A 25602-nucleotide genomic window follows, 5' to 3' on the forward strand; every position below is an offset into this window, starting at 1 on the left:
GTGGTATGAGGCACTGGATCAGCATTTTAAGTGGCTTCTTCAATACAAAATCAGTTCATATTTTTGCAAATTTCAGAGATGCTCACGGAAGAACAGGGCTTCACTGGGCGTCCTATTTTGGAGGAGAGTAAACTGTCATTACGTTACTTCGATTGGGCGTCGCTGCATCTTTCCCAAATCAATCTCACTTGGCTAGTTCAAACTTCACTTGGATACTCCAGAGTTCAGTTTGAGGGGGGAGTAATAACTGATATAACAGAAAGGGGTATTATTGTAATTAGGTTATATGGCTATATAAGAGATTGTTTAGCTATCATTTCTTTAAGTTTTTTTGTATACATTTTCTCCATTTTAATCAATACAATCTTTCTGGTTTTTTCTCTCTTTCATCTTCATCTTCCTTTGTACCAATTCTTCATCTTTTACAATGTAGTTAATAAAAACAACAGAGAACACAAAAGGTAGAAATTAAACCATCTGCTTAATTTCTGCGGACCAAACTTTTCTCTGAGTTTTTATGGTGTTAACCCTATATATATTTATGTACAAGACAAACAGCAAAATGTTGAAATGATAGTAGCAACTAACAAGTATCCTACCATCCAACGGAAAAGGCAGAAACCCTATAACTCAGCCAAGTAGCTCCACCATTAGAAATCAATGCTTGACCAGATGAGCATATTATTACATCCCATCAAAACCCCCGAGGAAGCAGAGAATATATGTGTAGTCAGTAGAGTTTGAATTCGTAGACACATATCAAACGTAAAGTTGGCTATGATATGAATATTGATGCATGGAATTGCAGTACTTAATCAAGTGGTTTTCTTTTTTTCTTTCTTATTTCTTCAAACAAACAATAGATAATTTTTACTAATATTCATTTAAATATAAGGAGGGGAATCCGAACTTGATGTAGAAGGGAAGCATATGGTTCGATGATCCTATCCAACTTGATTAAGTCAGGCCTGCGCGCTAATCAAGTAGTGGATTTCACTAATTAATTTGCTAAGCTATTGGGGTAAAAACAGATGATCGAGTTTATGCCAGACATGTTTTAATACTTTTGAAAATACACAGAACTTATTCCATATGCTGATCGAGGGCATATAATGGATCACGTACTGTCGCAAAAATAGTCATCTGGTTCGATCGAATTCTCAGATAATAATCATAGCTGGCATCTATTTATCTATTGGACTTTATATGACACTACAAGGTGCAAATTGTAGTATAACGTCGTCACCTAAAACAAAGTGTGTACAAATCCGCTTCTGAATTCCACAAGCAGGCTAGCATGATGTAACATTAGTAAGAACATTAATCTATATAATAAATTTAAAAACCCCAATTTGCAAAGGTGGGTGGAATTATTGCTGGACCTCGTTCCTTATTCGATATAGAAAGAAAAAAATTGCTGACCATGTATAACCCATTGGTGATAGCAACTTTACAATTTCAGGCACTCACTCTTGCAAGAAAACTAATGTCACTATATCTCCAAGAAAGAAGAATGCAACGCATGTATGGAATCATATACACCCACCATAACCCATTTCGTATGGCATTCCACATAACATAACTATTAATTAATACTTTCTTCATTTTCATTAAGAAGGAAAGTTCTCATTTTTCTCTGGGTACGATTATTTTATGGTTCAAGTGTCGACATAATTTGAATCATTCATTCTCTTTATCATCATATAAGATCATTTCTTGAAAATTTCCTTTAATTTAGAGATCGTTTTGAAATCCATATGTATAGAACAAATCGATGGTTATGGTAACAAGTAGCATCCTCACTATAAACTGTCAATTTCTTTAGTTCATATGATTGACTAAAGAATCTTCAAATCGAATGAATTTTTCTAAAATGATATTTAGATGCTAATGATAAAGAGAATAAATTATTTCTATCATGACATTTATAAGGTAATTAAATAATGTCACGTTGAATGGGAAGAAGTTTATTGATCTTTTAGGGTGCGTTTGGTAAGTGGGACGGGACGGGACGGAACGGGACGAGGCGTTCCGTCCCGCGTTAGGTGCGCCAAAAATGGGTGGAACGGGCTGTTCCACGGGACAGATTTTGGGTGTTTTTGCGTCCCACCTGCCCCCCTGGAACGGGTTTGTTCCACGTCTGTGGAACACAATGTTTTACCATTTTAAGACAAATATACCCCATGTCTTTTTCAAAAATTACACCTTCGTCCCGTCCCGTCCCGTCCCGTCCCGTCCCGTTCCGTCCGGTCCCGTCCCGTCCCGTCCCGTTCCGTCCGGTCCCGTCCCGTCCCGTCCCGTCCCGTCTGCGTACCAAACGCACTTAAGACAAGAGAAGTATTATCCATGGCTGGAGCTAATTTAACTGTTGCTCTAAGAAAGCTTTTTCCTTACCAATTGCTAATACGATCTAGTGATATTCATTTTCACTTTGAAATAAGAAGTTTCAAACTTGACTCACATGGATGACGATGACGTATTATATTTGTGTTGAGTTCAATACTTGAATAATGATTTAGAGCATACCCCACGTTTCTCTCTCTAGCGTATATAATAATAAGGAAAACTAATGAAAATTGCTTAAAAACTTTGAGTTTTAACGATAAGAACAAAATAAAGGATAAAATAAATAGTACCAAGATTGACTTTTTAATGTAAAAATATGATTTTTCGTTAAAGTGAATAGTATCGCGGATTTTTCGTTAAAACTACCCCAACATCAGCGTATATAATATGCTAAAGTGCCTGCCACAATTTATAAGAATCTTCGTCAAAGTCAAAATCAATGTCTCTCATTTTCTTTTCTCAAATAATGAGGTAAAATTAGGGGCACATCAATTAGGGGACCTGATTGGTTCCAAGACGACTAAGTAGAACTGTTCTAAAAAATTCTTATCTAGCGTCAGGTCATCATCTTGATCAGTTTTTAAGGTTTAAAAATTAAGAAAGTGCGCTTAGACTCACTTAGATATCTATCTAGTCCGTCTACATACCCACCTAAATCTACCTAGGCACCCGCCTAAGTTTCGACTCTTATTTAAACAGAAAATCAATAACTTTCATTTTGCATTTTAATTTTTCAATAAAATGTAAGAAACTTGTTGAATACTTGGATGAACTTCATTATCTGTTTCTTCCCCATGTTTTCAATATGTTCTAATACTTTATAATTTATATGTCATTTTATTGGATTTAGGTATCATAATACAATTATGTGTGTTTTTAAGTATAAATAGGTACGTATTTATACAACATATAATAAATCTGTTTAAATTCGCCTAGTCCGCCTAGACTCCCGCCTAACTGTGTAGACGTTAGGCCCCAACCCGCCGCCCAACCAATGTCTAACATCTTTAAAAACCTTGCTCCGAAGCTTGGATAATTGGCTGCGAGAACTTTCGAGGACCATCCAAGTCGTGATGGAGGAGAAGAGCAGCAGCTGCACAATGTTCTAGCTTTGTGCAAACCAAAAGGAGAGAAGAAGATGACTAATTCCTTTTCAAAAAGCATCCTAAGAGCATCTCCAAAGAAGATGTCAAATTTTAAGTGGAATGTCATGTAATCAAATTTGAAAGTAGGAGCAAGCTCCAACCGATATATCAATCCTATGTGGATTGACATATGAGTTTTCATATGTCAAATTTGACGTATGAGAGCATCTCCAAAGAAGATGTCAAAAGATAAATGTCAAATGTTAATTTGATGACTGAAGTGGCAATATTAGATTTTCTCTTTTTCCAATCTATATGTTTTTTTTGTTATAAATAATATTTGTAGGACCCATTTTAAAAAGAAATCAATCCATGGGACCCACATAATAAAATAATTTAAAATTATTTGACATCACCTTTTCTCATATGTAAAATTTGACATATGAAAACTCATATGTCTATCCACATAGGATTAATATATATGTTGAATCTTGCTCCTGCTTTCAAATTTGATTACATGACATTCTACTTAAGATTTGACATCTCTTTCGGAGATGGTCTGAGAAAGGTGATGTCAAATAATTTTTAATTATTTTATTGTGTAAGTCCCCTTAATGCACTAATTATAGGTTTTGAAAATTTATTTTAATTGATTTCTTTTTAAAATTGATCCTACAAATATCATTTATAACAAAAAAACATATCGGTTGGAAAAAAGAAAATCTAACATTATCATATTAGCTATCAAATTAATATTTAATAGTTATCTTTTGACATCTTTATTAGATATGCTCTAAGTCACGTGCCACCTAAATCACGTTGGGCTTTTATTTTTGGTTTTTTGTTTTGTCAGAAAGTCACGATGACCTTCCAAGTAAAACGGTAAGCATCGATGTATTGTTGAGAAAACCACCCCAGCCAGGTCGCGCGGAGGCTGATAGCCTCACCAATTTTTTTTTCTTTTCAAAAGCACAAAGGCTCGACTTTCATAGAAAGTCCACCCCACCTGAATTAACTCCCTAATTTCCACCCCACCCAACCGAAGGCCACCGTCATCAGCACGGCACCATTCTCTTCCCTGGTCTTCACGCACGGGTCAACTTGTTCATAGAAAGTCCACCCCAAACAAATTAACTCCCTAATTTCCACCCCAACCAACAGAAGACCACAGTCATCAGCACAGCACCATTCTCTTCCCTGGTCTTCACGCGCAGATCAACTTAATGTATACCGAAGGCCACCGTCATCAGCACAGCACCATTTTCTTCCCCGGTCTTCACGCACAGACCATCCAATGATAAAATCTTCGATCCGTCACTGGTTACAACACTGTTTAATTTATTTGTCATTATCTTAATTACATTGCATCGTTGCATGTTACGTCATCTTTGCAATAACTTCAATCTCACTCCTAAAAGATAAAAGGAATAAAAAAGAAGAAAAGGAACAAAGTTGGCTTTCCCTGAATGCATATATATAAGTACAATCAAGTTCATGAATATTGTCAAGCTAATTAACCATTCACAGTAGCACTACATCATATTCTTCATTTCTTCCATTCTTGCCAGTAGTACTACATCATATTCTTCATTTCTTCCATTCTTGCCAGTAGTGCTACAAGCTATTGTGCTAGGTTGCCCAAATATATATTATTAACACACTAAGATGATTGGGTGGGAAGATGTTTACAAGGTGGTGGCGGCCACGGTTCCACTCTATGTTGCCCTAATTTTAGGGTACGGCTCAGTAAGGTGGTGGCACATATTCACTCCCGAGCAGTGTGGCGCGATCAACCGCTTCGTTTGTTTCTTTACTCTCCCACTCTTCACGTTCGAATTCACTGCACATGTGGATCCTTACAAATGGAACTACCGCTTCATCGGCGCCGACTTCATCTCTAAGCTCATAATCGTGGTGGTGCTAGCACTTTGGGCCAAGTGCAGCAGCAAAGGAAGCTACAGTTGGTCCATCACAAGCTTCTCTTTGTGCACGTTAACTAATTCCCTAGTGGTTGGTGTGCCCTTGATTAAAGCCATGTATGGTTCGTCATCCGTTGACCTTGTTGTTCAAGCATCGGTCGTGCAGGCCATCGTATGGCTCACCATTCTTTTGTTCGTCTTGGAATTTCGACGTACTGGGTCGATAGACATAGTTTCAAGTCGTACTAATGTCAACACTCGAGTTCAATCGGTTGATCCACAAGGGAAGGATGTAGAAGCCATGGAGGAGATAACAATAAGTGCTAGGCCTTCCTTTTGGTATTTGATGAAGGCTGTGTGGGTGAAACTTGGAATGAATCCCAACTCCTATGCAGTTTTTATTGGTATTGCTTGGGCTCTTATAGCAAAAAGGTACTAAATATATGCATATATCTATATAATATGCAAGAAAATATTTATTAATTATATTTGAGTATTGATTAACTAAATATCTTACGTTTTTTCATATATGTCTCTGTAAATTAATTAATAAATTTATGGGTGCTGCAGGTGGCATATTGAGTTGCCAAGCATCATGGAAGGATCTGTTTCAATCATGTCAAAAGCTGGTACAGGCACTGCTATGTTTAGCATGGGTGAGTGATCACTACTTAATCACACACATATATATATATATATATATATGCGCTAATTAATGCTAATGCTAATGAATATATCTGTACGGTAACGTTTAACTATATATCATGTATGCAACGTGCAGGTATCTTCATGGCACTGCAGGAAAAATTTGTAGCCTGTGGGACGAGCCTAACAATAATTGGGATGGTTCTGAGGTTTATTGCAGGACCGGCAGCCATGGCGATTGGTTCTATTGCTGTGGGTCTGCATGGTGATGTTTTACGTGTTGCTATCATTCAGGTAGTTTACTCGCCAATTTATATATCTTAGAAAGTTAAACCACTGGCGGATCCATTAAGGGGCAAGGGGGGTCAGCTGATCCTCCGAACTTCGATGAACGTCTATAGATACCTTAGGTGCTGACCCTCCGAACTTCAGTAAATATTCATGAATACCTTGAGTGTTGCCCTTTTGAAGATTAGAGTTGGCTTCATACATGCCCTCCAACCGCCTTCAGGCCTACCAAAACTTGATGAATGTCCATGAATACCTTGGGTGCTCCCCCTTGCATAATTAACATGTATGTAGTATGCATTTTCAAATGACTTCAGGCCTACCAAGACTCGATGAAATGGCAATATGTATGCTATTTCTGGTATAAAAAAATGTGCACGCTGCGTGCACTATTCTTACTGACCCCCCTAATATTATTTCCTAGATCCGCCACTGAGTTAAACGATGAATAAAGCATGCATGGCCTATAAAATTAGAGTATATATGTATATATAGTAGTGGTTGCATGTCATATATATACCGTACGTGGAATAACATAAAGGTTGTTCCAATGAGCTGCCCAGCAAATTAAGTGGCCAATTTCTTCTCCACTACCACCCTACCCTAATATTCTTTTTTACTTACATAACGAATTTTGAGAAAAATGAGCTTCCGTTTTAAGGAATTATGTTGGGAAATGTTAACCAAATATTTTCATTTTCCATTCACCATTTTTAATTTTAACCATCAGATTGAATTAATCAAACTCAAATAACAAATAAGATTAAATATAAATGTGTACGTATGAGAAGAAAAATGATATGTGTTTTCATTTCCTATAATATTCCATCTCTAAAACAGATTGGACAACAACAGAAACCTTTTCACTAATGGTATTAACTTTTTGTGGCCAAACTACATACAAATTAAACAAATTCAAATTAATTAGTAATACTATTGAAGGTTAGCTCACTAATTTTAAACTTTAAATGAATTTAGAAAAATGAATTTTGAAATAAGAATGTCCGCATATCTCCCTTTAACAACATGCGCAAGCGACAATACATATTTTTGCATGATGACTTTATCTTTCAGATGGTAAATGTTACACTTCGATAATAGTTTATCACATTACTTGTGTTTGCGGCCTTCATAAAAAAATTCTCTTTTTCTACGTGATAATTTTATTTTTCAGATGATAAATGTTTTTAATTATTATTTTTGGATCAAATGATAAATGTTTAATTAGATGACTTATCATCATTTATATACAATATTGCAGGCAGCAGTGCCACAGTCCATTACGTCCTTCATATATGCCAAAGAGTATGGACTCCATGCAGAAGTGCTCAGTACAGCGTACGTATGCACCTCTTTATATTTACAAATCTCAAATTTATGCATACTTTAAATATGAAAAATATCAACGAGATTACTTGGATAATTCGCAGCAATAATATTTCAAATAAATTTCAATTTTATATATATTCTTCTAACTTTTATATTTTGTGTTACATGCAGGGTAATATTTGGCATGTTGGTCTCCCTTCCAGTGTTGATCGCTTACTATGCAGTTCTAGGATTTGTGCATTGACGACCATCTCTTTCAGCTAGATAGATATAGATATACGTTTCAATGAATTTATAGAGGGGAAAGGATTGCTGCCTTGCTGCTCCTGTCTCCTTTGTTTTTTGTTTTAGTTTTTTTTGCTTTAATTTGATTTTCCATATCATGGTCTAAAACTGTTGGGACTAATATTAAATTACTCTTAAAATTGCCAAAACTTGTAATCTAATAATTAACATTATCATGCATCCTAATTTAAAGAGGTTTTAATTAGGGTTCAACCTTGTGGTTTTATGACAAATTAGAGTGATCTTGTACTTTCCGAATCTTTTGAATTTTATATCACCTTAATCTTGATGAAGAAGGGCTTTACTTGGGCTTCAACCCAGAAGTTTTGATACAAACATACTTATTCTCAAGTGAGGATGTAGCATCAATGCCAATTCCCAAGTTTGATTTGGTGATTTCATATTTGATCATGGATTATTTTGATACAGTTTTGTTTGTCGGTGAGAGTTATTATTAGCACTTCAATCCGCCGTCATGGGGTTTCCTCGCTTATGTTTCTCATTAGAGAGGACTACGTGATGTGACTTATAAGTGATAATAACAACTCTCTGACCATTTTGTGAAGTATTCTTTGTTCGTCTGTAGCTTCATTCAAACCCAAATTGACACCCCAAAGGCCGAATGTAAAGTGCAAAAAGAGCAAGCCTAACAAAAGAATGAGTCCATTATGACTTGTAAATTAACTAATAGTTTCTCAAAAAAAAAAAAAACATCATGGAGCACATTAATTCATAGTTGTTAAAACACGTAAGAAAAAGATGAATTTATACACTTTTTTTAGCTTCTGATCACAACTCTGTTTAATCATGTCCAAGAATGTCTGTTATTTCTGTTTGATTTATTCAATCTAATGATCAAAATAAATTAGCATATCTGAAAAGCTAAAGAAGAGTGTGAAATCATTTTTCTACGAAAAAACCCTAAAGAAAAACCATAGCTGCCAAAGGGGATCCCCTCTTGTCTTTATGATTTGTATTCTCACCGTCTCCCAAGAAACGCTTTCTCTAAATTTTTTCTCTTCTCCAACTTTATTTCTACTCCAAATTCGAAACATTTCATTGCCATTTATCTATATAATGTGCAAAATCATTAATTCAGATAAATTCAAACAAGAAGCTTCCAATTATTTGCTAAATATGAAAGTTGTAAAAAGTGAGTAAATCAGGCACTCAAGCCATCAATGGCAGAGCTAGAAATCAAGGTTAGGAGGGGCTCGAGGCCATATGAAGAAATTAGACAAAATGTATTATGAGAAAATTGAAGGTTCTTCTTTTGTATTTGAATGTAAATTTGGATCAAAAGAGAATAACTGAGTCACGAAAAAAATGACTTGAGATTAGAAGCACTGATCTTGTATGCAAGTTTTGCTAAACGAATATTACTACAAAATGGTGAACCAACTACGGAAGACTAATTGATATAGGCTTTAGTTTCATAACAAAACGGTAACACACTATTTTTTGTCAAATAAAAGAAACAAAAGCGCAGACACCAGAACTACAAGCTAGTGAACATAAACAAAAGCATAAAAAAAAAACTAAAAGTCCTTAAAAACTTTAATTTTAATCAAAATGACAAAATAAAGTTGTAAACGAATAGCGAATAGCACCATGAGTGACTTTTTAGGTTTAAAATGTCCTTAAAGTTAAAAATGAACAATACCAAAAATATATCAACTTCCTAAAAAAAAAAAAAAAAAATTCAAGATAGACTTGAGTCTGTCCCGGTCTTTACGTGGCTTCGCCACTGTGGGCCGTGATTAAGTGATTGATATTGTGGCTGAACTGGATTGTCCAAGGTCATCATAATTTGGCTCGAACGATAAAAACACACAGAAAAGGACACAGTGATGATGATGATAGATGCATCAAGAATTCAATTAACAATTTAATAGTTTGAATTGACATATTAACATGGTGATGAACACAGAAAAGATATGTTAATTGACCGTTGGCATAAAAAAGAAATAAAGAGGCTGTCTTGAAAAACCAGTTTGTGGGATATTTCTGTCCAGATTTCGGGTCAATGTTCATTGAGCTCGTCAAGGAATGTTTTTCTTTTTTCCTTTTTCTTTGCCTTTTACCTTATATATATATATTTTTTTTTCTTTTTTTCTTTTACTGGTATATGCAATATTTGACGTTAGGTTAAGCTGTTTTTCTTTTTTATTGGCTACTATTATTTCCCTTTTAAGTCGTTGAATTGAAATTCTAACGATAAAGGAAAAAAGGATCAAAAGATGCCATTTTAAAAGGAAAACTCATTTAATCCTAAATTTCTGCTTATCCATTATTTAGTATTGAGTAATGAGGTTGAGGACCTCTGATCTAAACTATTTATTATCCCACAATCGACACCAAACCATTTAAGTTTATTCAAGGTTTTAGAAGGTGCTAAGTGCTAGTCGAGCTGTGGATAATGGTCTAACGATTAGGTAGGGCCTAGGTGGGCACTCATACCCTTTTTAATTAATTTTGTTATATAATATAAAAATAATTGTTTACTTATACTTAAAAAAACATAATTTATTGTGTTACATAAATTATAAAACAAAATGACATAGAATACAAAGTATTAGAATATATTAAAAACATGTGGAACAAACATGCATTAAGTGACACACCCCGATCCTAGAATCAAGGTGTGCTGACCGTCACGTGGGCGTGATGTAACCAAAAGTGCGATGCGGAAGCAAAAGATAAAAGAATTACGAAGGAATAAAAACCAACTACTAGCACTAATATCCAACTAACATGCTAGAGTAAGTTTAAGTGTGAAACACACGTATTCAGAGCATAAGTACTAAGTGCAGTCAAGTAGGACCATTACTAAATTACAACACCCGAAGGTGAGGCCTACATTTAAGTAGTCTGTCAGAACGCCGTGGGAAATCCTCGTGGGTCACCAACACCGCTAACTAGAACCTGGAGGGGCGCAAAACAAGATTGAGTGGGTTAGTAAAATAAAGCTTTTCGAAAATATTTTAATTAATAACACTTCTAACCCCTCGCTGTAAAACCTGTATACTTTCCCAGAAAAATAGTATATATAACCATATATAACAACAATTAACTCAAAACACAAGTTTTTAACACTTTTCAAGAAATATGCCATGTTATGCTTCGAACATAATAAGGATGCATCAATATAACAAGTGAAATAATGAATCAACCGGAGACCCTGCAGTTGTCATGTACGGTTAATTCTATAGCTCAATATCCAACCCAACCGGAGTCACCACTGTGACCTGTACGGCACTACTCTGCACATAAATCGGAACTACCTGAAGTAGCCTGTACGATAAGAATGATGTAAGAATACGCTCTAGTGCTTCTCTCATCAACAGCTGTATAATAATCTAAAGTCACCTACAAGTCGGAACCACCTCTAATGGTCTGTTCAACATGCACCTACTTGGATCCAAGGTGAGCGTGTGGTGCGGGGTGAATAATATAAGCACTAACACCAGGGGTGCAGGTTATGAGCTCTCACCACAATTCATATCATTAATAATTCACATGAACACATAAAACTCACCTGATACTCACATGTGCATCCACAACACCATCTCACATATATGCATCAAATACTAATTCATATAATTCATATATTATGTATGCATGACATTTTAAAACGTACTTCCATTTAAATTCAATTTCTAGGAAAAATCAGTAGTATATAGGTATAACAGAAAATAACTGCCCACTCACTGGTATGTCGAATGGTCGTAACCCCCGTGACGCCCTTTAACACGCTCGTCCTCGGGATAGGTCTCACCTATATGCGAAACAACTATAAAAACGTCATTTTAAAGCACATAACCAACAATACGTAATAACTTCTCATACGATGCTCAATTTGGGTATATGAATATACCACAGTGATCTACACAACCTCAGAATCATCACCAAATTTTTAAAAAAAAATTTCAATGCCGCACGCGCCCCCACGCGCGTCACCCCCTACCTCCAGTAGTCGGACTGGTTTTGCCAGCGACGGAAAAGTCGCCGGTTTCTAGGTTATTTTCAAACTCCTTATTCTTCGTCAATTCTCAACCATTTTTTACGAAATTTATACCAAAATGAAGCCCTAAGCATGTAGAATCACGATGAACTAATTTAAGGCTAAAAAACACATGAAATCTCACCGGAGAAAATCCAAGAAAACCGGCCAACTTCGAACCCTGCGATCCCGACGTCCAAAACCTCCAAACGAACGTCCCCGAGCTTCGTGGGAACCTCCTTAAGCTCACTGTGAGCTTGGATTGTCCTAAAAACCAACCATTACAAAGTTCGTGAACAGTGCTCAATTCGGACCTCGAGTTTTCAACGTGAAATCGAAAGGTTTCTTACCTGAAATAGGTATGGATGTGTTTGTAGGGTCCTCACGAACACAATGATGCCCTCGAAACCTTCGATCCATGCCTGGATATTTGCAGGTGAGTGTGTTCGTACAATTCGAAGGGAGAGAGAGAGAGAAACTGAGAGGGAAGAGAGAGATACAGAATAGGAGAGAGAGTGTGAGGTTTGCTTTGTGTGTGTGTGTGTCCTCCTAAGTCCCTAGCCACACAATTGCATACAATTTTAATCCACTTAAAATTTTCCAAGAATTCAGGAGAGTATGCAATATTCAAATAACATGTTACACGTACCTTAGCAACTGTTAAGGACAATTCTGTCATTTCACATCCACAATAAATGAAATTTCGGGACGGGCTGTGAAATTAAGTGTTCATCCAAATTTTAATCTGAACGGTAACTAGTCACCTAACGCCTAAATGGTATTAAGTGATTTTTTTTAGAACAACGAGTCTATTCAATCAAACAATCAGAAATAAATAAGTCGCTTCTTTATAAACTATTTGTTATTCCACAACCGAAAACAAGCTATTTGAGCTTATAGTTACCCTTTACTCATTTTTCCATATTATAATAGAATGATGTCAATCGGTATCAAAAGTTTGGTGTGCACTAAATGTTTTTTCGGTAAGCTTGCAATTCATAACTAATTCTATATATCATGATACAACAGAAAAATAAATATAATTAATTTACTAGTTATACAACATAAAATACAAAGGAAAACTAATGAAAAAAGTTTGAAAACTTTGAGTTTTAACAATAAGGATAAAATAAAAGGATAAATTGAATAGTACCATAATTGACTTTTAGTGTAAAATATAATTTTTTCGTTAAAGTGAACAGTACCAAAAAATTTTACAACCCAAAAAGGCACCTACCTACTATATATGCAATTATAGTTTTAAAGAAAATAAACAAAACCCATGAACGTGACATCACATCATGCTAGAAGCAAAATGCCAAATTTAAAAGTCTTCGGTAATCTTATTATCAAGTTAGTGTCTTATTACTCTTAATTATTGTTATTTTTTTATTTATGATTGCGTAATCAAAAAAGCTTTTTATTTGTCAAAAAAATTTCACATTTCCAAATGAGTAAAACTAAATTTGAAAACAAAATTTTGAAAATTAAAGGGCATGGAAGTTAATGATTGGTTTATTATTTCGACGTTGATAAACGTGCTTATTCCTATTGATGACATATCATTTTATTTGCAAATTTAATCTCTCTACCGTTACTCCTCCCATATAGGTCTATAAATAATTCTGGTTGTAGTTTGCACCAAGAGACGAGCAAAGATCGTGAGAGTAGAGCTTCCCCACTATTATTTATTTAATTTTGTTTAAATAATATTGCGCGTGTTATTCGGGTGCCCGTTAACGAACATCCTCCTTCTGTCGCTCTCTCTGTGTCTAGAGAGTCAAGGCTCTTCCTTTTCATCGTGCCTTGTTTGACGAATCTACGTTGTGATGATTGGTGAATGGTGATCACCCAATCCCAATCCGAACCCGAATCCGAATCCGAAAGCTGATGCTTCTGCTTCTTGTTTCTTCTGGGTTCCTGTGATCAATCACTCCTTCCTCCATCATCCTGCTTTCTGCAACACATTTTCCGTCCCCTGTAAAAACTACAAACGAGAAAGAACAGAAAACCCAGAAAACGGAGCTGGGCATTCATAATTCTTCATCGAAAACAAGAGCCCCAGGACGAAAAGAAAGAACAGAAATCAGGTTGTTGCATGGAAGATGAAGTCCTCCTCTGTAAGCACGGATCACCTGTTCGTCTTTCACTCCCTTAATACCGATATTGTAATTTGTAATTGGTAATGAACATATTGATTATAAAGACAGATACTTGTATGTTTTTCTTGTTTGTATTGGGATTTTTCGGGCTGTTAGATATATCGAATTCATCGTTCCTTGTTCGAATTCCTCTGCACATATTTTCCTGGCCATTGGATTTGGAGCTACTGAGCATAATTGAATAGCGGTTGGTTAAGAAATATGATGAGGATGCATGCTTTCTTGTACATAATTGATCATCACTTCTGTTTCTTCAATGGATTTTGTAATTAGTAGTTTAATTTATGATTAGCGGTCAGAAAGTAGCAATAATTAGGTAATTAGGACATTTGTTCTAATTTCTTTGCAGATAACTTGGTTACAAATTGTAATTTTTACCTCTTTTTCCAGCCATCTAAATTGTTTTGACATGTTTTCTCCACTTTTTCATTGCCTTCTCTTGTCAGGTTACTTTTCGTGCAGATTCGAGAAGCGGAAAATCATGTTTTTGTAGTATTATCCCGGCAGCTTGTCTGCTGTGTATATTATTTCTCATAGTGAGTGTATACATATCATCATCAGATTACAAAGAGGTATGTATGTATGCGTATATGCATACCAACTTTTAGTCCCGAATCCAATCTGTATTATGTCTAAGCTTATAAATTATCAGTTTTACTGGCCTGAACATTGGAAGTGAAAGTTGAGTTGGTGTTGACATAATCGCTACTATTTCACGTCCTACTGCACAGGATTCATCGTCATTTTGGAAAGTCACAAACAATTTGCAAACTCTAAAATACAAATGCAAGGTTTGTTTATCAGTCAGGTTCCATACCATTCATCTTTCCTATCAAAGGAGCTGTTGTGATTTATTACTTATAATTTCTTGTATCTGTTTTAGAATCAAAATAGGCCTTACGGAAGTGAGCCACTTCCTCGAGGTATTGTTGCCAATACTTCTAATCTGGAAATGCAGCCGTTGTGGCATGCTAAAAAGGTAAGGTTTTTGGAAACGGAAGCTCCTGAATCATTCACCTGATGATTGTGTAACTTTGCATCCTGCTGCTCCAATTGACAGTGTTGCAGGCTTATCTATATTTTTTTTTGTTATACTGTTTTCCCAGAAACCTTCGTTTAAATTGTTGGAGAAGAAAGATGCAAATTCTTCATCTAGTTTGTTTGCCATGGCCGTTGGGATAAAGCAAAAAGATCTTGTTTGTAAAATGGTCAAAAAGGTATGTCCTATAAAACAATGCTGACAAAGGTAGTCCAAATTAAGTGCTGCTGATATTTCTTTTTCATTGTTCATAGCTCTTTACAAGTAATTGCTTTTCGCTCACCGTGTTTCAGTTTCTGTCAAGTGGTTTCGTTGTGATGCTCTTCCATTATGATGGCATTGTCGATCAGTGGAAGGAATTTCAATGGAGTGACCAAGTCATTCATGTATCTGCAGTCAATCAAACTAAATGGTAACTAATTGGTCTTACTCTTTATCTTTGAATGCCTGAAACCAGTTAAGTCAAAGCTGCAGTATTGAAATGTGATTTTCGGGTTGATGCCTAGGTGGTTTGCGAAGCGCTTCTTGCATCCTGACATAGTTGCCGAATATAGTTACATTTTCCTCTGGGATGAGGACCTCGGAGTTGACAATTTCCACCCCCAACGGTATATACATTGTTGGCCGGCTGCATCTCTTTTCTCAACCTTGTACATTATACCGACATTAAAACTTGGAAGCTGCTTACTGGTTCCTAATCCCATTTTGTCAACTTGTTATTTAACACTACTGTTAGGTACGTATCCATTGTTCAAAAGGAAGGGCTTGAGATATCACAACCTGCACTGGATTATTCCAAATCAGAGGTGCATCATCAAATTACTGTGCGTATGAGAGGATCGGTAGCACACAGGTCACTTATAACTGCTAAATGATGAACTCCCTTGGGACATATTGTAGAATGGTAACATATGAGTTAATTTCAAGAACCCTTAATTTCAAACAACTTGATATAGTTCATGTTGTATCTGCAGAAGGACTTACAAGTCAAGCAACAATGGGAAAGGTTGTGATGAAAGCAGTACAGCTCCTCCTTGCACCGGGTAAAAACTGTGTTTCCATTTGATTGCTCAAGACAATTCCATTAGTAATTTAGTATTGTAGTTGTAGAAGTCACCCACTAAAACAATGCAATGCATTTTCTGCAGGTGGATAGAAGTGATGGCTCCTGTTTTCTCTCGGGCTGCCTGGCGCTGCGTATGGTATATGATCCAGGTACGTGTGTTAACTTATTTCTATTGTCCTGCCTCCCGGAACTCAACTCAAATAGCTGTTTTTCTCTTCGCGTGAGAGTAGAGACAATGGCGGCTTAAATTGCACCGGTTTGATTATGTTAATTGCAGAATGACTTGATTCATGCTTGGGGACTAGATACACAGATTGGCTATTGTGCACAGGCAAGTTCTTATACTTCCCTTTCTAGCAAGGAAACGATTTCCTTTGCCTCGATCTTCTGCTGTTTGAGGAACAAACAGACCTGCATTCTTTCTGTGTTTGATTTTGAATGTATATGTCATGTTGTAATAGGGAGATCGAACTAAAAAAGTTGGGGTTGTGGATGCCGAGTACATAATCCATTACGGCCGCCCTACACTGGGAGGACCTTCAGATGATCAAAGTGATCACGTGACGAAAGATAAAATTCGTTGGCAGGAATCGTCACCATCATCAAAATCTACAAGAAAGGGCCACAGAGTTGATGCAAGTCTCTTGACGGTTGACGCGATAATATTGTATTCAACATATAGTCTTCATTGGATTGATTAATCAGTTTTCGTTTCTTCATGTTGTTAATGTTGCAGGTGAGGCGGGAATCGTACAACGAAATGAAAGTGTTCAGAAGGAAATGGGAACGAGCCATCAAGAATGATAAATGTTGGATCGATCCCTACGGGTAGCCAGTAATTGGTTAGTGCTTGAGCGCTCCTATCCTGTATATGAATATCGTCGTCCATCGTCCTTTATTTGGAGGAGGCTCAGAGCTCAGAAGTTGGTGTAAAATTTGGAGGATCATTATCCAAAGCAAGGTTTTAAGTCCCCTGAATTTTGCCTCTTTTTTTTTTTTACACAGTTGAAATGTAAATGTGAATGTAGAAATCAACTCCACTTTATACTCGAGAGAGGCTTGGCCGGCCGGCCTCCTGTATATTGATGACAACTCCTTCTCTTGATGCTGATGATCTTGTCGTACTAGCGCCGTCCGATTGAGCTTACAACGTTGCCTATAGATGGCTTGTGGTTTAATTGAAGGTTCCTTCTGTCACGAGTTACACTACTACTAGTACCACTAGCTAGTTTTGAGTCTACTCGATCAACTTGTCATACTGCCCTAACCAACTAGACTAACGCTTGTTTAGTTCACTCGTCAAACGAATAAATGAAACATGACCTCAGTTAGACCAGTGACCAGCAAGGGAGGGAAGTTGAGAGGAAAACAAGGGCAAGCACTTTGAGCAGTCCATGGGTTGTTGGCATGTCGCCCCATATAACCAAGTCATCACAATATTCACAAAGTCAATGAGATTCCCTTTATTCCCCCAAAACACTCTCATCAAGACACCAAAATCAGATCATGTGGCTCACTGCCCATGCCTCAAAGGACTCTTTGATTCCACAAGCCAATTACGTACTGTCATACGTTTTAACATTCTCGCATGACAGTGCGTGTTCAACTTAAAATACCATTACAATAGCATCCCCGTTAGATGTAAGGTAAAAACCCTAAACACAAACTTTTGGTGCATTGAGACTTGCATTTCACGCAACAATCTACACGAGGATATAGAAAAAACCAGAAAATTCCAACCAATAAAAGTTATGCAATTAATATCCATCCAAGAATTGTATGACTACACCATATCACCATCATGGAAGCAAAACTTAGTGGCTATGGCTTAATTGCCCTCCACACCCCCAGCCAACCCAACTTCCAGCTACATGCATTTATATTCATCACACAAACTCATCCCACCTACTGTTCGACTAAAATCTAATCTACTTAATTCTCCAATCTCCACCACCAACAATATCCAATCTCCCATCTGTTTCAGGTAACTCAGAAGCCATAGTTAAGCTAGGAGAACTCTCTCTCTCTCTCTCTCTCTCTCTCTCTAAAGTATCTATATACCCAATGAAATGCTTGAAATTACAGACAGAAGGCAGCAATTTATAGCAGATGAAATGAAACCTTCACATTCTGTAAACATCAAGTGGAAAACTAGTAAAGGAAGCAGCAAAAGAAAACATTAGTAGCATCCACTTTCATTTAAAAACATGAACTAAAAACTCATCACAAATTAATAAAATATCAGCACAAGACTAAAATAATAGAACATGGGAGTTGAATCTTAATCCTTGTCATAGAGTGTCACTCACAGCAGCTCTACTGAGCACTTACATTAATATATTGTTTTGGAAAGTCAATAAAATATCATTAAGAACCCCAAATAGCTCCATTAACAAGGACAATGTTCCCTAAAATGCCTCACAACTATGCCAATTCCACCAAAAAATGGAAAATTATCCCACTAGATATAGAAATAAGCTAACCTGGAAATATAAATAAATTTCATAACTTCTAAGCAAACAAATCAAGAACAGATATTCTTTTTCCCATCCAGACTCCCAACAAAATCAAGCATTACCCCTAATTAAACAATTTTTAATTATAAAATTATAAAATATAGAGAGGAAGAGTTAGATATGGCATCCAAAGCAATTACAGGTCTTGGGTGTGAAAGAACAGAAACCGAAAGGCCTGTTTGGAATGTTGCAATTGATGGCATAGCAACAAGGAGAAGGCAAGCAAAGACCTTTGGCACCTCCACAACAAGTACACAATGCACAAATCTGAAAGCTCCCCAACTTCCTCCTGGTTTCATTCATCACCAAAGTCTTCATCTTTTCAGCTCCGATCAGTGGCACCAGTGGCCCCACAGCTGCAGACCCATTGGCCTTAAAAGTTCAAAACAACAAACAAGCACTTCAAATCACAGAAAACCCAGAAAAAAAAATCATGACCCGTTTGACAAAAAAAGTACAGGGATCTATGAAATTGAAAGGAAAGTTGGGGTCTTTGAAGCAAAACACTCACAAGGTCTAAGCTTGCTGATTCAGTGGTGGAGATAGCAGTAGCCAAAAAGGACAGCAGTAGGAGGAGAGAGAAGGTGACCCCATGAGCACGAGCAGGCATCATGAATTGCTTCTTGAGATGGGTGCTACTTTGGTGTGAGCTTTGAGTGGCAAAAGGTGATGGTAATTTGGTAAAAGAGTGTGAGCTGGGAAGTGGGTCCTTGATCTTTTTTCTTGAGCGGCCTTTGATTTCGATTTGGTGGATCATAAATGTTATGGTAACAAGGGTCCGTAATGGGTATTTGCTTTGAGCTGCTTGATTAGGAAGTTTGGGTTTGGGTTTGAGGAATTGGAAAATCAAATGTAAAGAAAATGCCTAGAAAGGGTTTGGGAAAAATTAGGAATAAGGGAGGATTGATTATGTGCAGTACAAGTACGAGGGTTTCTCTTGTCGGACCAAAGGTGCGGACGATCCATGCAGACCAATATCTAACAACTGTGACGAGTCTAGTGTATCGGTATAACGGCCCTGACTGATTCTATCAACGATAGACAATAACTCTCCCATTCGGCGCAAACATAGCTTACAACTTTCATCATACTATGCTCTCCAAAGAGCAACTCTTCTCTCCAAAGAGCAACTCTTCTCAAAATCTCAAAAGGAAAGGTGTTGAGTTGGAATCTCATTCTAACTAAGGATTATTGTGGTACCGTAGGATCTAGCTACATGAGAACTAGGAACGGAGAGCTTTCCCCCCTTTTCCAGACTTAAAAACTCGTATAATTCACAAATAAAACTTGGAAAAAAATTTGGGAAAGCATGAGGAAGGGAGCTGGCAGCGGATCAGGGAAAGGAATCTGGGATCCGGGCCGTTGGATTTTGATCCAACGGCTACAAACAGAATGGGCTACAAATAGGAGGGCCCTTTAAAAGTTATAATAATTGTAGCCGTTGGATCAAAATCCAACGGTCTGGATCCCGAACTAGGTGTATTTGGTGGAAAGGGGCAAATGATGTCAACAATAAACCTGATAAAAAAAATATAAAACAAATTACAAGATGCATACAATATATTTTGAACTCTTTTTTATCTGACGACTCCTCCTTCCCTACAATTTTCTATTTTTATCAAACTTTTCATTACAACTTACAAGGCTTGATGTAATACCCGCGAAAGATAAATGATAACATGAGAAAATTTGGGGTTTGGGATAGACAGAATGTTCACATTGGGTTTTCCAAGTGACAATATTTGGAGATGTTTTATACAGTGCAGCAATGTGAAATTCAGAAAGTTGAATCTGTCAGCTGAATGCATTTTCAGGACACAATCAACTTCAATTTACAGATATCATACCAGACTCTTGTTCATCCCTCAAAAGATTGTTAATGTAAATGGCTCGCTTTCGAGCCGCCTTTCACTCCTCTGTGTCAATGTTATCCTCTGCACTAGGCATCTGCCTAGGCTCTGACAATGAAAGTCTCCTGGGCTTTGCTGATCCTGCTTCGACTAGCCCTTCTGAAGATAAATTTAATGAAGCGGCCCCCGACGTTGAACCCATCAAACGCCGGGCTGGGGCATCAGCCGAAGATGATGCAGAGAGATTATAAGTGAAGATACCCATAGGGTGGTTGAACTTGCAACTTGGTCCAAACTTACAGATACCATAACGAGAATAGAAGATGCACAACGGTTCTCCCTGTTAAAAAGTGTACCAGATTCATCGTGTAAAATACCACCAAGTTAGACTACTTAATGAAACATGTAGTAAGAGCACACAACTAGTTTCGAAACCATAGCTCAAGTTTATAAACAAACTCCAACAGTAAAAGTAACTCACCGGTCGTAAAGGAAGGCCCATTGGACTCAAAACACAGTCTGGAGCAGGAATTAACCTCTCCCTAGGATGATGGAATCTACAGACTCCACCAAACTTACAATCCCCGGTCTTCATATAAAACTGGCACTCAGGCTGGCCAGGTCTCTCAGGAAATACATTTTCCCTTTGCAATGCATAGAACCCTACAGGGATGGAACCGGAACCGTAAGGAGAAAAGCCCCCTTGAGATCCTGAATTTTCCGGTTCACCTTGTTGTGAAGTTCCATACATCTGACTGTTTCCCGCTGTTTGTTGCTGACCCTCTGGAGATGAAACGGAGCCAAGTTGGCCCTGCAAAAATTACCAACAAATAAGCGTGTTGATTCTGCTCAGGGGACCATAGCGCAATTATACTATTGAACTCAAACTCAAAAGCTGCTGTATTAGAGCTTTTCTGATGGAGTGCAGTAAAAGAAATTGCAAACCATTCAATTTTCATCTTGTTTTCTTCTCATGAAATAAATTTTCAAACTATGATTTGTGCAGTAAGATCAACAATTTTAAACACACATGCATATAACTCCGATTAGATTGATTCCGAGACAAACAATAACTAGTTGCACCCTAACCTGCTATCATAAGGTAAAACAAGAGCATCACAGCATTTTGCACAGAGAGGTACAAAAAACTTACACTGTATGCGTTCCATCCTGGGACTGATACCACTCCTTGAGGAACAATGAGAGGAGTGTAACTTGATTGAGCTTGCCAGCGTGGACTGGGAATAAAAGATGCTCTTGACCAATTTGTAATTCCTCCTGCATACGATTGCTGGCCAGGAGTAGTTGGAGATTGGACAGTAGGATATACAGTAGAGCCGCCCACTGAAACCATCATATTAGTAGGTTGGGGATGGTGGAATTTACAAGTGCTTCCAAACTTGCATTGTCCAGTTCGTAAATAATAAGCACATTCGACCTCATTCTGCTAAAAACAAAGAATAAAAAGTAAGGAATGTATCGTACCAACTAAGATGCACACACAGATCTACAAACAATCTCTAAAGCAGATATGGTTTCTCCTCTAGCATATATGTGTGATTCTTAAATCATTATTTTGTGTCACACTACTTCTAAAATTCACCACGCCAACCCAATTGGCGAGTCCCCTGTCTGTCCGTATGCCACAAAAATAAACTACGAAGTAGACATTCAAGTAAAGCAAAGAGAACGGAAATGTACAAATGAGGTGAAAATGGCACAATAATGAGATAAAAACAGAAAATCGAACCGGTCGAAGTGGATAGCCTAAGATATTTAAGGCAACTCTTCCAGCAATTCCCGCCTTGTCTCTAGGATGATGAAACTTGCATGTTGCTCCAAACTTGCAGGTTCCTGTCTTCAGGTAGTACTGCAGGGAAGTTTAACAAATATTATTGAAGTCAGACCAAAATTTACACGACCGACCTTCCACAGAAATACATGCCTGACACTCTGGTTGTCCAATTCTTTCGGGGAACTCTCCCTTCATCCTTGCAGCGGCAATAGCCTGGAAATAAACACAATCTTATTATACAGACATATAATTTCAATCAAAATTGAATGAAATTATTAAACATCAGACACGAAGCGTACTACCCTTGTACTAAACTCATAAAAAATCGCGTAAACATGGTGAAACTATACCAGCTTCCGGTTAGGTGGATGATTAAAGCGACATGTCGCCCCAAATCTACAAAGTCCTGTTCTGATGTAATAAGAACAATCTGGCTCTCCAGCATGCTCGGGATAGGGCCCGGCTTCCATTGTTTCACTTGATCTCATATTCATTTGCCACATTGCATCTGAAATAACATTTCATAACTATGTTCGTTACATTGTATCATGCAAACTTATCAAAATTCAATTGAAAGGCATATTTTCGACGAGTCCATTTCGTCTGCATTCTGTTACCACTTGTATACCTTAAGAAGTCAAGCAAATAAATTGTGCCTTAAACTGGTAATTAAATTCAATTATTCGTCTTGTTGTTCTTAGAAGCCGATCACACAACATTGACATTGCATTTTCTGTTTAAATTGGTTCTGAATATAACAATTACCGTATTTAAATCGTCATGGAATGGCTAAAACAAAACAAAACAAGAGGCAACATTCTGTAATCATTCGAGAACCGGAAAAAAAATCAAATTAAAAAACAGAAAAACATGCGAATTCAAGTCCTGGGAATCGAAATTGACGAAGCTGAAGAAGATTTGAAGCATTGATCACATCTGAATTGAGCTATTGAGAGGTCAAAGGGGACAATTTGCATCGGCGGACGCAGCGAACGTGATTGGGGAAACAAGGAAACAATGGCGAAGCAAAAGAGAAGCAGAAACAGAGAAAACAACGACAATTATTGACAAACAAAGACAAATGTATGTGCGTTGCGTTATGTAAGAGAGAGAGAAAGATGACCTTGGGTCAAGGAGGCTGACAGTGAGCGAGCGTCGGTGACGGGCGCGGCAGCACGAGACATGGGTATTCCGGCATCGAAGTCCATGGCTCCGTCGCCGGTGAGAGAGAGACAGTAAGTTAAGTCGTCGTCAGCAGCAGCACCACCACCACCTGGCCGTCACTCTAGCAAACCCCACCGGAATTCCCATTCATTCACTCACCCCCTCCCCCTCAACCACCCGGCACTCTACCCAAATCCCCCTCTCAACGATCAGACACACACACACTATATCTCTCCTCTCTCTCCTCTCTCTCTCTCTATCTAAACCAGACCAAACCCAGACCAAACAAAGAAAACAGAGAGCCAAATTAACAAGAATAACAGCTTTCTAGAGAGAGAAACTTTTACATGGAGAGAGAGAAAGCAGTTTTAAGAGAGAGATGATGAGAGGGACAGAGAGAGAGAGAGCGGTGTGTTCTCCTCTCCACAAACGAGAAGAGGAATAAAAACCAACCATCTCTCAACCAGACAAGCTTTTTCACCCGCGTTTTGGCAATAAACGGACCAAACCCCACATTATTTCCCTCCCCCGCGACTGCCTCAGCTCCTATACTCGCTCTCCCCGCTCCACGCGTGCCCCTCCTCCCTCACCATTCCCCTTTGCTTTTGCGTTTTTGTTCGACGTCAATGCCCTCATCCAATTTTCATTCGACACGTTGTCGGCTTCCGCAGCGAGTAGGTTCCACTCTCTGAGCTGCGAATATGCGCTTCCCCCAAACCGGATACCAGAAACTCGGACCGCTTCCTGTAACCGCTTTTACTATTTCCAGCTTATTTCTTTATATTTTCCACTGCCTGCTCTCCCTCCCAATTTTTTTTATTTTGATTTTCAATTTTTTTTTAATAATAATCGAAATCTTACTAATTACGTTTTTTTTAAATTAAAAGTGACGTGATTTCGTCATGACAACCCGCTTTATTTCGAGAACTTGAAAAACTCACAAAGATATTTAAGATATATATTAATTAGAAAATAGTTATACATGTTTTCTTTTATTAATATGAAGGAAAGTAGTTGAGATATTAAAAAGGTTTCAAGACCAAAAATAGTCAAATGCATGCATGGTTGACGAATGAGTTTTCCCATCGGCAGAATATACAATTACGAAACGATGGGTCCAGGGTCCATCCTCGTTATGTTTCTATATGCCAATAAAAAAAACAAAATTTAAACCGTATTATTGTTAGTTCGCGGACATAACATACTTAAAATGCAACAAAGTCTTAGAGCCTCGTTTTGATGTCTTCAGCAACTAAATCCAACGAGGAAGAGTCACCATGCAGGAATCCGATGGCCTGGACAACTTAGCGGGCGTCACTCGCAAGCTCAATCTATCACTCGAAAGCCAGCTGGCCATCCTCCTGGCAACTTGAAACTCCACCACGTCAAGGCTTGTCACGTGAGATATTTTTTAAACAAAAACAACTTCGTAACGGAATGTCACACCGACATGACAATTTTAATAACAGCACAAAAAAACTCTGTCAACATTAAATTTCATCCACTACAAAGAATAACGAAAACTTTAAGACGAAAATGAAAGGAGTGAGCATTAAAAGGGGGAAGAATCACAATAATTAAGGTGAGATAATCAAGCTTGTAAAAAGGGTTATGTAAATGTACTATAAATATGGTTTTTGTGCCCTCTATGAAGGGTAACCATGCATATTTGTTTTAGTTATTTAACCATCAAGATCATATCTAGCTACTCCCTGCCAATCCTGTAAAAAGCAATATGTCAATTTCTCCCACTTTATGTTATGCAATGGATTTAATTACTTTTCGGAAGCTCTTCTAATTTGTTTCTGCCCTAATTTTGGTACTGAGATTTTGCACCTTTACATCCCTTCTTTGCATTATTGGCTTTAGACAAGGTGGTCGCTCTCCTTGCTCAACGTATGAGTTCGACTTGCCACCAACGTTCGGTGGTGCTAAACATGACAAGATTTGTTGTAGGCTGCTGCTTATTTAATTAGTAAAGCTCTCATGCTTTTACTTTTATGATAGTTGCTTGACGAATGACGTTGTCAAGACATCCATATATTTTTCTAGCTAAATCTATTACCTATGCACCGTTTGCACAATTATTTGGAGCGGTTATTGTTCTGTT

General features: G+C 37.5%; 4 protein-coding genes across 6 annotated transcripts; 2 read left to right on the top strand and 2 right to left on the bottom strand.

Annotated features, from left to right (window-relative positions):
• The first annotated feature begins 4524 nt into the window (after positions 1–4524).
• On the top strand, positions 4525–8046 carry LOC126618025 (auxin efflux carrier component 5-like). Its single transcript, XM_050286094.1, has 5 exons — positions 4525–5782; positions 5921–6006; positions 6132–6289; positions 7545–7621; positions 7784–8046. The coding sequence occupies exons 1-5, from the start codon at positions 5097–5099 to the stop codon at positions 7854–7856; spliced, it is 1080 nt and encodes a 359-aa protein (XP_050142051.1). The 5' UTR covers positions 4525–5096; the 3' UTR covers positions 7857–8046.
• A 5562-nt stretch (positions 8047–13608) lies between these two features.
• On the top strand, positions 13609–17272 carry LOC126618860 (uncharacterized). Of its 3 annotated transcripts, none has more exons than XM_050287055.1 (13): positions 13614–14037; positions 14509–14634; positions 14794–14853; positions 14946–15041; positions 15169–15279; positions 15395–15513; positions 15608–15709; positions 15838–15954; positions 16076–16144; positions 16250–16316; positions 16445–16502; positions 16633–16802; positions 16904–17272. In XM_050287055.1, the coding sequence occupies exons 1-13, from the start codon at positions 13999–14001 to the stop codon at positions 16997–16999; spliced, it is 1230 nt and encodes a 409-aa protein (XP_050143012.1). In that variant the 5' UTR covers positions 13614–13998; the 3' UTR covers positions 17000–17272. The 3 variants fall into 3 exon arrangements, with proteins under 3 accessions (XP_050143014.1, XP_050143012.1, XP_050143013.1); XM_050287056.1 differs by having other exon boundaries at positions 13614–14020; XM_050287057.1 differs by lacking the exons at positions 16445–16502; positions 16633–16802 and having other exon boundaries at positions 13609–14037.
• A 1153-nt stretch (positions 17273–18425) lies between these two features.
• On the bottom strand, positions 18426–19534 carry LOC126618861 (uncharacterized). Its single transcript, XM_050287058.1, has 2 exons — positions 19195–19534; positions 18426–19055 (listed from the first exon to the last, which is right to left on the bottom strand). The coding sequence occupies exons 1-2, from the start codon at positions 19438–19440 to the stop codon at positions 18798–18800; spliced, it is 504 nt and encodes a 167-aa protein (XP_050143015.1). The 5' UTR covers positions 19441–19534; the 3' UTR covers positions 18426–18797.
• An 824-nt stretch (positions 19535–20358) lies between these two features.
• On the bottom strand, positions 20359–23959 carry LOC126618859 (zinc finger CCCH domain-containing protein ZFN-like). The gene is made up of 7 exons (XM_050287054.1): positions 23452–23959; positions 22679–22836; positions 22479–22541; positions 22284–22403; positions 21687–21977; positions 21015–21344; positions 20359–20873 (listed from the first exon to the last, which is right to left on the bottom strand). The coding sequence occupies exons 1-7, from the start codon at positions 23534–23536 to the stop codon at positions 20592–20594; spliced, it is 1329 nt and encodes a 442-aa protein (XP_050143011.1). The 5' UTR covers positions 23537–23959; the 3' UTR covers positions 20359–20591.
• Positions 23960–25602: the final 1643 nt, after the last annotated feature.

This window comes from Malus sylvestris, chromosome 4 (assembly GCF_916048215.2).
Source record: "Malus sylvestris chromosome 4, drMalSylv7.2, whole genome shotgun sequence".
Taxonomy (NCBI): Eukaryota; Viridiplantae; Streptophyta; class Magnoliopsida; order Rosales; family Rosaceae; genus Malus; species Malus sylvestris.

Coding starts and splice junctions, on each gene's coding strand:
- LOC126618025 (XM_050286094.1), top strand. CDS start 5,097: ATGATTGGGTGGGAAGATGTTTACAAGGTGGTGGCGGCCACGGTTCCA. Junction 5,783..5,920: donor TGGGCTCTTATAGCAAAAAG/GTACTAAATATA, acceptor TGGGTGCTGCAG/GTGGCATATTGAGTTGCCAA. Junction 6,290..7,544: donor TACGTGTTGCTATCATTCAG/GTAGTTTACTCG, acceptor ACAATATTGCAG/GCAGCAGTGCCACAGTCCAT.
- LOC126618859 (XM_050287054.1), bottom strand. CDS start 23,536: ATGGACTTCGATGCCGGAATACCCATGTCTCGTGCTGCCGCGCCCGTC. Junction 22,404..22,478: donor TTGGACAACCAGAGTGTCAG/GCATGTATTTCT, acceptor ACTTCCCTGCAG/TACTACCTGAAGACAGGAAC. Junction 21,978..22,283: donor TAGGCTATCCACTTCGACCG/GTTCGATTTTCT, acceptor TGTTTTTAGCAG/AATGAGGTCGAATGTGCTTA.
- LOC126618860 (XM_050287055.1), top strand. CDS start 13,999: ATGGAAGATGAAGTCCTCCTCTGTAAGCACGGATCACCT. Junction 14,038..14,508: donor TCTGTAAGCACGGATCACCT/GTTCGTCTTTCA, acceptor TTCTCTTGTCAG/GTTACTTTTCGTGCAGATTC. Junction 14,635..14,793: donor CATCATCAGATTACAAAGAG/GTATGTATGTAT, acceptor CCTACTGCACAG/GATTCATCGTCATTTTGGAA.
- LOC126618861 (XM_050287058.1), bottom strand. CDS start 19,440: ATGATCCACCAAATCGAAATCAAAGGCCGCTCAAGAAAAAAGATCAAG. Junction 19,056..19,194: donor AATCAGCAAGCTTAGACCTT/GTGAGTGTTTTG, acceptor TGAACTTTTAAG/GCCAATGGGTCTGCAGCTGT.